The 12678-nt window shown below is 48.8% G+C and overlaps 1 protein-coding gene across 1 annotated transcript in view; it reads right to left on the minus strand.

Moving 5' to 3' along the window:
- The window catches only part of PAX2 (paired box 2), a gene marked incomplete at both ends in the record, with an annotated part of 74501 nt that extends 62187 nt beyond the window's left edge, over positions 1 to 12314 (minus strand). The window contains 4 exon segments of the mRNA XM_079535899.1: positions 10913 to 10983; positions 10989 to 11109; positions 12027 to 12195; positions 12239 to 12314. Coding sequence (XP_079392025.1) covers positions 10913 to 10983; positions 10989 to 11109; positions 12027 to 12195; positions 12239 to 12314 — 437 coding nt within the window.
- Positions 12315 to 12678: the final 364 nt, after the last annotated feature.

Consider the following 12678-nt stretch of genomic DNA (forward strand, 5'->3'; position numbering starts at 1 on the left):
ACAAAGGCACGGAGTGTGCTGGCTTCGCCAGAATCACCGGCCAGAATTTAATTAGAAATGAAAAGTTTATAGGGTCCTCTTTAATGCGATTAATGCACAGTTAACATTTATCACATACATATGCTGGAATCGCCTTTTTTAAGCAACCACCGGCCATGAAATGAATTTCTTTTCAACTTTTTTAGCGTGCGTGAGGAAGGCTGTCTCTGGTGAGGCGGTCCAGTGAGCACACTCCTGACAGCTTGGTAAACTGCAGCCCACAGAGGCTTAGCAGCCCCCATCCTCACCGAGGAAAGTTCAAGGTGGCTTAGAGGGAAGCATGGTCTAGTGGTTAAAGCCTGAGGTTGGGAGTCAGGGGATCTGGGTTGTATTCCCAACTCTGCCACATGCTCGCTGCGTGACTGACTGGCGCTCAGCGTCTGTTTCTCAGGGTGTTAAAAAGAAAAAAAGAAATCGGCTGGAAGAAGATATCTCAGCCCCAGACCCCCACGACTCTCAGGCTCGCCAGAAGCTGGTCCAGCCTTGCTGTGTGGGGCCTGGCTCACGTTCTGCGCCATGTTGTAGTTAGGGACACTGGGAAAGGCAAGTCTGCATCTAGAGAAATAGTCAGTGTTCTTCTCAAAGGAACAAGATGTGAAGACAAAGGGTTGGAGCTGAGCCCATCTGCCCAGCCAGGAAGGTGTCCCACTGCTCTCGGCTCCACTGCTGCCCTGCTCCTTTTCTTCCCACATCACCACTGCCATCCCTTCCTTCCTGACTGTGTGACAGATGGTGTCAGCAGCCACCCCCTGCTCCTACTCTTCCTTCTTGGGGTTGCAGACAAGCAAAGCAAATAAACGAAGCCCATGGACACACAGCATTAGCGTGTTAGGGACGCAGCAGGGGAAGGAGGAACGTGAAACCTCTATCTATCCCTTGAGGAGTGATGTCCCTTCCTTATCTTATCAGATTCTCTTCACTCTTCAATTATAGTCTGTTGAAATTGGCCTCTTAACCCAAACAAGATAGCCTGGGTAATAAGGAGTGGGAGGGGAGGGGAGGATGGCAGAGTCCTGCGCATTAAGCTATGGTTGTCATTAGAAATACCTCCTTTGGTGAGACCCTAGCCCCGCTGCCCGTAGGTCCACAGCCCCAGATCACATATATGGAGAACTAGTACATCCATGCTCTTCCAGATGCATCATGCCACGTGCGCCTGTATTCCCTTAGATGTGTTGAGCGCCCCCTTGAGGAGGTGTATGGCACCACAGATTTGCTCTCCTGTGCCTCCGGGCACGCAACTGTGGGGTTGTGGCGTTGTTTCTATGCATAAGGCTGTTGGGGTTCTCCTGCAGCCTAGCTCTGCACATTCAGTATAAGCCATAGTCAGGCATGTTGCCCTAGTGATACACCCATGCTCCTCCTCATACACATATCATGGGGTAAGGAACATCCAACCCAAATATCCATTACAGAGAAGATTGTCTGAAGGAACAGTAGGCACTCAGTGGTCTAGCTGCAGAAATGCATGCAGTTTTCCATGCTCAAGTTACGGCCCCGTACACAGAATGAGCCAGCAGTGCATTCAAACCTTGTGGAAGGTGATTTCAGTTTGGCAAAGTGCTGCTTTGAGCCCCATATACTCTCCTAAAGACTCTCCACCCTGGAATCTCTTCCTCCCAGAAATTAACAGCTGGATGCACTCATCCTGTCCTCATCCTCACTGCCACCCTAGGCACAGACTCCAGCTTGGGAGCAAGTTTCCTGAAGTCGCTGGAGCCACAGATGGGAGCTGGCTGGCAGCACTGGGTGACTGTATTCCCTTTGGCACAGTGGCCCGGACCTCCTGATATAAACTGCAGTGGGTCTCATTTGCCAACATCCAACTCACATCTGCTTTAACCTTTCACTTTGTCATCATCTCCTGCCCTTTCCTCCCACTGGTGCCGCCCAGCAGTGCTCACACACTCTTCATGTTGTAGCTGTCTGTCTGTCAGAGGCAGCACCACAACCGTTGTCTCTTTAGCACCCTAAATTTGCTGTTTGTTCAGCGGGGAGAGGGGGTTTGTAGTGTTACTCGTTGTCCACTTTGCCCTGCTTGCTCAGCCCTGACCACGTGCACATGGCATATCCCAGCCAGGCATCTCCCTGTGCTCTCACGGTGTGCAAATGTGGATTCATCTTGAAAAATATTATTCTTTCCTTTCCTCTTCTCCTCTAGATCTCCTCCCTTCCCTATTGATTTTATATACAAAGGTTTATGTATTTTTTCATATGCATAATTTTTGTGAAAATATATAATTTTTCAAGTTTGAAAGCCAAAATTTAAGCAACAAGGAGAGATTTTTCTGGGCTTGAATCTAAGCAAATATTACCAGCAGGCACGATTACATAGCTGCATTGTGCTGCAGCTTTTAAAGGCAGATGACCAAAAATTGTTGAAAAAATTCTGGAAAAGCATGAGCATGCTGAAAGGCAGGAGAGGTATAGCAGAGGGCACTGTGGCTGAGCGGACAGCCCTTCAAGGTGCCATGTACCTCTGGCCAGGGCTGGGCGCTCAGCCCGTGCCGTGCCCGCCCTGCAGAGAACACGGGGCTTGCCTTGCAAGGGAGGGGGAGCTGTTCAAAATGAACCAAAAAAAGAAAAACTGAATTTGTCCCCAGGAGAAAACCATTGGTAGAGGCACGCTGCAGTTTCTCTCTGTGCACATGCATGTGTGCACGTTGGAGGAGCTGCTAAAAGCTCAGACGCGAGTTTCAGAAGTGCCAAAGGAATGACAGAGCTGGAAGATGGCAGCAGCGAGGAGCGGCTGTTGCTGGTCTTCGTGCAGGCGGGGATGAGGCACCAGAATCTCCTACTTTAGCAGTGAGGTTGGGGTAAATGTTTTGTATGTAGCGTGTTCTGGGAAACGTGTCTGCAACTCACAGCTCTCTAGCTCAGGCTCCTGGCACATCACTCTTTCTACTCTCTGTCAAAACGGGTACACACATAAATCCCAAGCTAAGCAGAGGACAAAGGAATATCCTTTCCCAACTGCATTGCCTGTGCTTCCTGTAGCCCACCAGCACTTTGTGTCACCATCTATGTGCCTGCCGAGAGTCTCATGTTCCCTGCCATATACTGATATTCTCATACGTAACATCCAACCAATGGGCACATTTCTCCAAAGGTACAGATCTGTGTTCTACACACAGTCCCCAAATGAATGTCCTATAAAGAAAAGCAATATAGCACTACCCTTTTTCCTTCCCCATACCCTCCAAACATGCTGGCCTCTCACATTTGCCTGTGATACATGTAAGTGTACCCCTTTGTCTCCTATCCCATCGCTCATCCTCTGGACCTAGCAGGAGAGACCTATTTTGTCTGTATGTCTCAAACATCGTGCATCCATCCTGCTGTTTTTCACACCCAACCAGAGCTATTTCTCTCCTGTGGCTCCAGGATTAACTATGGTGTTGTCCATTTCCCAGCGACAAGGGGTCTCGTTACAGGGTTATTGATTGGTCTTCATGCAGACAGATGAATCTGCCTTTGGTCTCCCCACCAAAACCCACCTTTGTATGGGCTGATTGTCACTGCTCTAGGGATAGGATTTCACCAGGAGACCACCCTGCATGCAAACATCCTTCACCCAGGCCACGGATGGTAATAAATGGAGTCAGGCTGAGCCATAATAAAAGCAATTGAGTGGGTTACCTGTGCAGACGCGAGATTTATACCTCCTCATATTTGATGTGATTGTTTTATTGAGTTCTCAGTGCAGTTAGGATGCCGTTTATTTATTTATTTATATGCCTGCTTATCGAGGAAGAGCAGGAGGCTGTTGTGGTCTGGCCAGCGTTCGCCTGTCAGACGGGGCCCAAAGAAGAGGGCTTCCATTTTTGCTCCGCCATTCGCTACACTTGGCTTTGGTGGGTGAGCCCGGGCCAGATGTCTCGTTGCTTTTTAAGAACGTACCTATTTGTTTAATCCCTGAAACCTTCAGGGCTGTCTGAATTATGAGCCTAGTAGATGCTAAGGGTGTAAATGTGTAAAGAAGAGGGTGTAAAGAAAGGCACATGTGTATGGTGATTTTCTCAAAGAACCTCTCAAAAGAAATTCCTATTTACGCTGTGCCTGTTTTGGACAGTGAGCTGTGATCTATGCACAGAGCCTCTTTATGCTATTGCAATAGAAATAGGAAGCACCAGCATTGCTTCTGGCTCTGTCATCACACGTGAGCATTCAGACATATTAGCAGGTGCAAATTGATTGGAAATGAATATTTGTAAGTGCGCTCTGAGGAGTTTGGGAACCAAGTGATTAGATTTGTGATTTTCAGCTGGGTGGACAGCCATGTAAGTGCTACCACATCAGCTCTCGGTTACTGGCACTAGAGAAAATTGGAGGCTAACACTGAATATCTACTGCCTAGTATTTCATCACAAACCTAACGGTGTTTGTTGTTGGTTTTCCAGCTCCTCTGGCCAAGCGATAGCATGAGAATTTTAGCTCTCATTTAATAGAGGATGTTTCTGTGGCTCATGGAGTGTCCCCGAGGACGCAAAGGGCTGCATTGTTAAAATCTTTTAGAAGTTGTTTAACAGGAGTCAGATCTCCAAATCCCTGTTAAAAATTGGGGTAAAAAAGAAAAAACAAGTAAAAACAAACCCATGTTGCGTTACCGGCACTCGTGATTTGTATGCCAGTTGCACAGTTTGGGGCTCTGCCTCAACATTTTTAATCAGTCGGGACTGGTAAATATGTCCATGTGTGTATAGGCTCCAACAGATTAATTGCTATTACAGTGGAAAAATCCTCATTCCCATTAGCTCTCAGTTTAAAGAATGATTGTTTGGGAGCAAAACTCAAACCTTTCTGGCACTTTCAGGAGTAGTAATCATTATCAGAGCCATCTACACACAGATGGGATTTCCTGAAGTCCTAGTTAGCTGCCCTGTTGTCAGGCCAGTGACAAATGCTTTTGAATGTCTCTACCTTCTCATTTACAGAGATCTTTGCCACAAGCAGGATCCCTAAATATTTTCCTGATTCTAAGTAGCGAGCCTAAACACCATTTGAATTTCAACATGCCTTAATTAAAGACCATGTTAAGTTAATCTAAGCAAGGCTCAATGTTCGAATGTTTTGAAGCTACATCTTTTTTATTCAAGCAATTAGGAAATCTTTTGTTTGAACAGGCTTTAGGATCAGAGACAGATTTTTTTAGATACTTGATGTATAACTGGAAGCATGACTTTGTTTTGTATGCGTCGCGTCATCATATCATAAAGGGTCCAGCTGGCCCGCTGGAATATTATCTATCTCTTTAGCCAACGCAAGATTATTTCTTATTGTATATTTGCTTGTGTTATTAATGCCATGCAGTTATATATATTCCAAGAAATTAGGAATTCCTGTGGGATGCAATTCCACACCTTAATGGACCTCCACATCAGGAGGTGCCTTCTGCTACTGTTTGAATGTTTCTTTTCTTATTTCCCTCCCTTCATTCCTGGCAATGCTGCTTTGTTTAAACGTGAATAATTTGTTTCCTCTTGGATGGACTGTGCCCTTCAGATGACTGTATTGTTCTCACTATTCCGTCATTGCTTGGCCAGGCCACTTATATTTTCTCCTCTTTTCTCCCAAAGCCAAATGAGTTTTTTCACATAATAGTGATTCTGGTAAATGAGGTTTAGCTCTATAAGACTCGTTCACCCAGCGCTGAAGTGCAGCTACCTCTGTGACAGAAAGCAGCAATCATTCACTGGATGCAAAAGCTTGGAAATGTTTAACTCCAACAAAAATCAACCTTTCTGTGCATCTCTGCAAAAAGGAAGGGCTGGGATGTTTGATGACAAAGGGACTGGTCTGGTTCTGCACTTCGAGGTTCACAGAACAGGGAGCAGAAAACTTCCCATTAGTCACTTCTCACAACCTGCTTCTGTTGAGCTATCTATGTAATATGAAAATTAGAAAAAAATGCAACCACCTTATTGTAGTTACCACCATACAGTCTTCCAGTGGCCAGACACGAGGAATAAGACAAAGAGAAATGCTGCGGGCATTCATTTACTCCTTCAGCTGCAGTAACATTGTCTGTAACCTCTGCTTTATGAGCCTGTCCTTTATTTGCAATGATGAAAAGAAGATAATACCTGGTTGTGTCTGATGGAAAAGAGCCTGAATTTAAAGGACTGCATTCCTTGTAATGAAGCCCTGTGTGACCCAATTGCCTTCATTGCTCAGCTGAATGCAAGTGCCGGTAGAAACCTTCTACCTCGAATGCATGCCCTGCCTCAGGAAATTGAGTTTGCTGGGATCCCAAGGTTCTCTGTGTGAACCAAGGAGGGACAGCCTACAAAAGCTGCTGAACTGTGTTGGTGCTGCCAGACAAGCCCTCTTCACTCTCGCTTCGCACCAAGCTGATGTCAGTCAGAGGGTAACGCAGCCTATGTGGCCAGGCTGATCCTTGGCCTCCCCACTGAGCAAACTGACACGCGGCTGCTAAGTGCTGGCGGTGGCCATAGGTCTGTGTGACACACGCGCTTGCTGGTCATGAACTGTGCCATTTTCCCAGCTTTTACAGCAGACCATTCCGCTGTAGCTGGTTGGGGTCAGTCGGAACAAGCTGCCATTAGAGGTACTGTGCACTCTTCGGATTTCTCCCTGGCGCCATGACCTGTCCTAAAGAATGCCAGATGAGTACACTGGCAAAGATGGGAAGGGATTCCAGGGCCTTTGGCTGTGATGTCCTTTGGGGGAATTCTAAGCTAGGCTGGTGAGAGTGACTCGGAACACTGTTTACATAGCGCTCATTTCTTCCGCATATGACACATGCCGTGCCCTAGTGTGCCTGCTTTGTTCCAGACCCAATGCTTGTCTTGAGCCACTGCATTTACCTTGCTGAGAGCCTCATGTGGGTGGAAACCTTGGCTGATGTAAGAGGACTTTGCTCTGGTTTTGAACCTTTTCCTCTTACATGTTGAGCTGCATGGGATTTTCTAAGAAAAGATGGCACTGTGTTTTACAAAGGTTGCTAAACCCTGTCATTTTCATTTCATAGATGGTAACCCGCCTCCTAAGGAGTTTGTGTGACCTGACTGAGATCAGCCAGAAAGTTAATGGCAGAACCGGAGAGAGAAACATGACTCGCAGAATTTGTTTCTTTGCTCCGAACTATGGCCTGCCAGTGGCACAGCGCTTGTCCATACACTCAGTATTTCACCACGCAAGTGCATTTCACTACTCGTTATAACCTGAATCGATGTGTCTGTCTCTCCATATGTATTTTTAAAAAGAATCATTATTGGAGGCTTTAACTAGGAATGATTAGCTGGTTGTTACGCAATGCAACGGAACGCGTCTGCCCAAACAGCACGTAACACTAGAAATCAACGCATACTCAGTACTTCAGAGAAAATTGAAAAAAAATCTAACACCTTGACCAGAATAGTATGTCCACTAAACTCCCTGCCGTGGAGCATTGACTAGATCTGCTCCCAAGAACCTGAATCCAAAGCACACTCAGGAGGCTGTAATGCTTTGGCTTTGGTATTCTTCAAAAGAAGACCAACAGAGAGCCCGCAGTACTAAGCCCAGCCTCAGTCGAGCAGAAATAGAGGGACAAGTTACGTGTGGTTTGTTCCGCTCTGCTTTTGTCTCTAAGAGAAGCAGAAAATAAGGCATCCATTGCACTGCTTTCTGTGCAACCATACTGTGCTCAGTCCTGTTCCCACTAAGATACGTTGTCTAATTGAAAACATTTTTCAAGGATGACTATTTTTCCATGAAACTGTGTTCTTAGGTTAACTGTGCATGCTGCAAAACAGTAAAAATCCCCATTGATGTCTGCAGCCAAGGTAGGAGGCACCACTTACAGCAGGTTGTGTGTGAGCCAGGCAGAAATATTCTAACCGGGGTGACTGAAGATAACATGGTTATAGTCAAATGATAGATGGAAAAGTTCTTGTGGCAAGTAGGGTGCTTGAGGGCTTTGACATGAACATTGATTGCTGACCAAAGAATTAAGCGCTTCTGTCACTCGGCATTCTCAGTTGCGTGCACTGTTTGCATGCAGGTTTACACAAATGCGTGTATGTATGTGTGCGTGTGCATACACATTAAGACTATCATGCACAGTACCCAGTGCATTAAATGGGAGCAGGGAAGCTCATGATGTAGAGGTGACTGCTCTGTCTCCATCCTGCCAGCTCTGGTGTGGTTTGTGCATTGACTACTGTACAGATTATTTGTTTTTTCGTACAGTCTGTTTTGCCATAATTATAACAAGACTATTGTGCAGCAGAGGAATAGTTTTTTCCTAAATCTTGAGCAGCTCATTAAACCATAGCTTTTGCTCTAGTTTGTGCCTAGCCTTTACCTGCATTAGTTTGGAGTGAACAAGTTTCAGGCAAAGCTCAGTACTGAGCTACAGGCGTCCCAAATGTGTCCTGATAGCACCGGTGCAATGCCGATGGATCGGCGCAATGCGGGCGCCTACGATTCGTGTACCACAAAAAGTAATTAATGGGAAGTAAATTTTAAAAAATGCTTGGGGGAGACTTTAAAAGTGGAATTAAAACAGCGCTGTTTTGTAGTCTTTTACCTGAAAGACTTTGTTAATGCTAGACTACTACCGAGGATGACAAATAAAATGTAATCAAAACATTTTTGGAAAATCTAATAACCTAAGGTGCTGTTGTCCCTATAGGGAGATCCCCATTGTGAAGTGCAGTATTTGCAGCCTTTCTAGGGACGGAGATAACTTTTCCTGTACAGACCTTGCTGGTGGTCTTGGGTGCCAAGAAGCTCACAGACAGCTCTAACAGCTCTGGATATTGTACCAATGACATTTTTGCTTTGTAAACTCCGTATTTTGAGAAAACACAGAAATACATTTCTAGCAAGTTGGTTAATAAAGTGCCATGTATCCATGGCAGGGGTTGGAGTGTTAGAAGAGCTCCAGTTCGTACAGTGGGTAAGGGGAGCACAATGAGCCGTTATGGAGCATTTAACCTGTTCTCTAGGTTTACTTTGACCATAGAAGATAGAAAAAAATGTGTGTTTGCCTTGCAAGCCAGTACTCTGCTCATGTGTTGTGCACGGAGCCATAGGAGCCACCGCAGTGACAGAGTTTGCGCTGCCCGCGGCCGCAGTGCTGCGTCCTCCTGTGCTACCATTTCCTATCCTACTGCAGTGCTTCCCAGCTCACAGTGCCATCCTTGTCTTGCATGGACCCACAAGTTCTGTGACCTGACTTGTGCCTCGGTGGCTCCACATTCAGATGCCATCAGAGTACGAATCAAATATGGTGGGTTGCAGCTGAGCTTCTCCAATAGAGCAACGTTTAGCAGTTACAAGGCCCTCATCCTTTTCAAAGCGTTTTACAAACATTATCCAGCCAATATCTGACCCTTCTCCAATCTGCATCCCCAGGCTGGGGAAACTGAGGCACGGACTCGAGCCCTGCCCTACACTGGCTGCACAGCTGAGAGCAGCGCCTGGCCCTCAGCCTCTTCGCTGGGACTCTGAAGCCCCGCGCAGCACTGAGTGCAGCAGGGAGGAGGTTTGGGGCACAGGGTCCCCAGTTAGCACCACACCCGAGCCACAGGGAGAGGGGCACGCCAAGCCCTCTGTCCCCAGCCCCGGCTGTCCCTAAGCTCCCCTGTACCTCAGTCCCTCCCAGGGACAGCGCGCGTCCTTCCGCGCCGCCCGTGCGAGGTGTCTGAATGTCAAACTGTTATTATTTCAGTACCTGACTGAGAGAGGAGCAGAGACCTGGAGGTTTTTTAGGAGGGTGTATAATTAGCCGATCAGTATTATGTTACCCTGTTCATAACTTAATAACCATTTTAATACAGATGGCACACACAGGGATAATTTCCTAGGGTAGCCTAGCAGTATATTACAGAGACAGTGTGTCTGAGGGAATCTTCCTCAGCCAAGGTACATTCCAGCAGCTAATTCTACCTGCTGTTTTCAAGATGATTTGGGATAATTCCATATCATTTGCAAAATATTAAAACCCATTTATATAGGATGCCAGATTTAGAAATACACAGCCTGAGTTATTAGACATATTTTGATAAATCTGCCACGTAAAGCGCGAGACAAAAAATACCGCTGTGTTTTCCCGCTATTTATTTTTTTTCTTCCCTTGCTATAAATACACAGATTTAAAAAAATCTGGCTAAACTCACTGTATATCAAGAGGACAAATATACTGACGTGTGCGGTTTTATCTCTGTAGGCACGAGGAAAGTCCCGCGTGCATATTTACGTACACCCTGTGTGCTTTTTATGGCAATGGGACTCCGTGTATTTGGGACTGCGTGCAGAAATCACATCCTTACACCCGGTGGGTTTCTGGTGCCCATGTACGTGCCCTTTGCCAGCGCTCCCGTGCCCTTTTCCCATTTCTGCAGGCACGCTCGAGGTCCGTGCAGATGCACTGCACAACATCGGGGTGACTGCTGTGCAATGGCCAACAGTGTTCCCCGAAGCGCGCAGCATTTGTACACGCAGCAGGCAAGCATCCGAGCACCTCGCAGTGGATTAATACGTGACGCTAAGTGCTGCGGACCGTTTCCCCCCGTATCTATTATTTTCTACCTGTCACACCGTTACTTTTCTCACCCCGAGCCCCTACCGACGACAGCCGCACCCCGCAGCAGGGAGCGGGCGGGACGCACGCGGTGCTGCGCCCGGCCGGGAGCGGGGCTGGGGAGCGCTGGGCGCCCGGGGCTGGCAACTCCGTCCCGAGCCTCGCTGCCGCCGGGGCCTCTCGCCCGGGAGGGCCTGCCGCAGCCCTGGCGGAACGGGCCCGGCTCGGAGCGCGGCGAAATCCCGGAGCGCCCGGGGAGTGCCGGGGGAAGGACGGGGAGGGTTCGCGCTGCGCGGGGCTGTGGGACCGGAGAGACGAGCGGGGCCGCGGACTCGCCCTTACCTGTTTATGGAGGAGACGCTGGGAACCGTGTCGTTGTCGCAGATGCCCTCGGCCAGTAGCCTGTCCCGAATCTCCAAGCGAACATGGTGGGGTTTGTCTCTTGTACTCGGCGATTTTTATCCACTACTTTGGGGGTCGCTACTTTGGGCTTGGAGCCGCCGATCACGCCGGGCTTGATGCTCCCCGTCTCGTAATACCTGCACGCAGAGCGCGGAGGTCAGCGCCCCGCAGCGCCCCGCGCCCACCGGGCTCTGTGCCCCGGGATGCTGCTCCGCAGGGCCTCGGGCTGCGGGGCTGCCGCTCGTCGCCAGGGATCGCCCCTGCTCTCTATTTTCCTTTTTTCTTTCTTTCTTTCTTTCTTTTTTTTTTTTTTCTTTTTCTTTTTCTTTTTTTCTTTTTTTTTTTTTTTTTTTTTTTTTTTTTTTTTTTTTTTTTTTTTTTTAAGTGAGTGTGGTTTTTGAGGCGCTAGCAGCGCTGGCTTATTTGCTGCCTTCCCTGCCGTGCTCTCACACGCCTTTCAGGTCCGGACACCGGCAAACAAACCGGAGACCCCCCGGCTGAGCGCGGGGCCGGGCCGGGCCGCGGGCAGAGCCGTGCGGCAGCACGTCCATCCTCCCCCCGCCCCCCGCCTGCAGCCCCGCACGGCCCCGCAGCGCATCCCGGCAGCGCCTCTCGCCGCGTTCCGCGCTCGTGGCCCCGCGGTTCGGCCCCGGGATGCCGCGCACCGCATTTGGTGGCAGAGATTTATTTCCTTGCTCTGATGTTTATTTATTTACCCGTGCATTTGCTAAGGCTGCCTACAGATCGGTACGAGTTGGGTTTTTTGTTGATGGGTTTGGGTTTGTTTGTTTTGTTTTTTTTTCTTTGTCGCTCTTCTATCGTCTTCTCCCCCCCCCCACCCCCCCCCCCCTTTTTTTTTTCTTCCCCCACCTCACCTTCCCCCGTCCCTTCTCCCTCCCGCCGCCCCCTCCGCAGCCGTTCCTTCCCGCAGCCCCCGGCCCGGCGCGTTCTCCCTGTGCGGCGGGGCTCGGCGTGACGGGGCTGCGGGGAGCGGAGGGAGGCGGCGGGGCAGCCGCGGCGCGGGGGAGGGAGCGAGGGCTGGCGCGGTCCTTACCTGCCCAGGATCTTGCTGACACAGCCGTGGCTGACCCGCAGCTGCCTGGAAATGTCACAGGGTCGCACCCCCTGGTGAGCCAGCTCCACTATCCTTTGTCTCACCACGTCAGGTAAGGGCCTGCCGTTCACAAACACCCCCCCGAGCTGGTTCACACCCCCGTGCCCTGCTGGGGAAAGAGAAATAAAAAAAAAACACAACAACCCACGCACCCCAGAAAGACACCGTTAGTCGGGAGCTCTTTGCCACGCGCACTGCAAAAATAATTTCCGCTCGCTGCGGGTGCATGAGGGTGAGGGGTCAGGGGAACACGGGGTGGGGGAGAGGGAAAAAAGGGAGAAAGAGAGGGGTAGGGAAGAAATGAAGGGAGGAAGGGAGAGAGAAGGGAGGACAGAGAAAGGAGGAAATAAAAAATTGAAAAAGAGGGAAAGACAGAGAGACAAAAAGACGGAAACAGAAAACACAGGAACACAGAGAGGAAAGAAAGAAAGAGACAGAGAAAGAGATAGAGAAAGAAAGAAAGAGAGAGAGAGAGAGAGAAAGAGAAGAAACAGAGAAAAGAAACAGAGAAAAGAAAAAGAGAAATAAAGAGGAAGAAAGGAGCAGAGCTGGATGCGGGCCGTGGGGTGGCACATTGCTCGGGGCCCCGTGC

The sequence above is a fragment of the Tetrao urogallus genome, assembly GCF_951394365.1.
Source record: "Tetrao urogallus genome assembly, chromosome: 5".
In the NCBI taxonomy this organism is placed as follows: Eukaryota; Metazoa; Chordata; class Aves; order Galliformes; family Phasianidae; genus Tetrao; species Tetrao urogallus.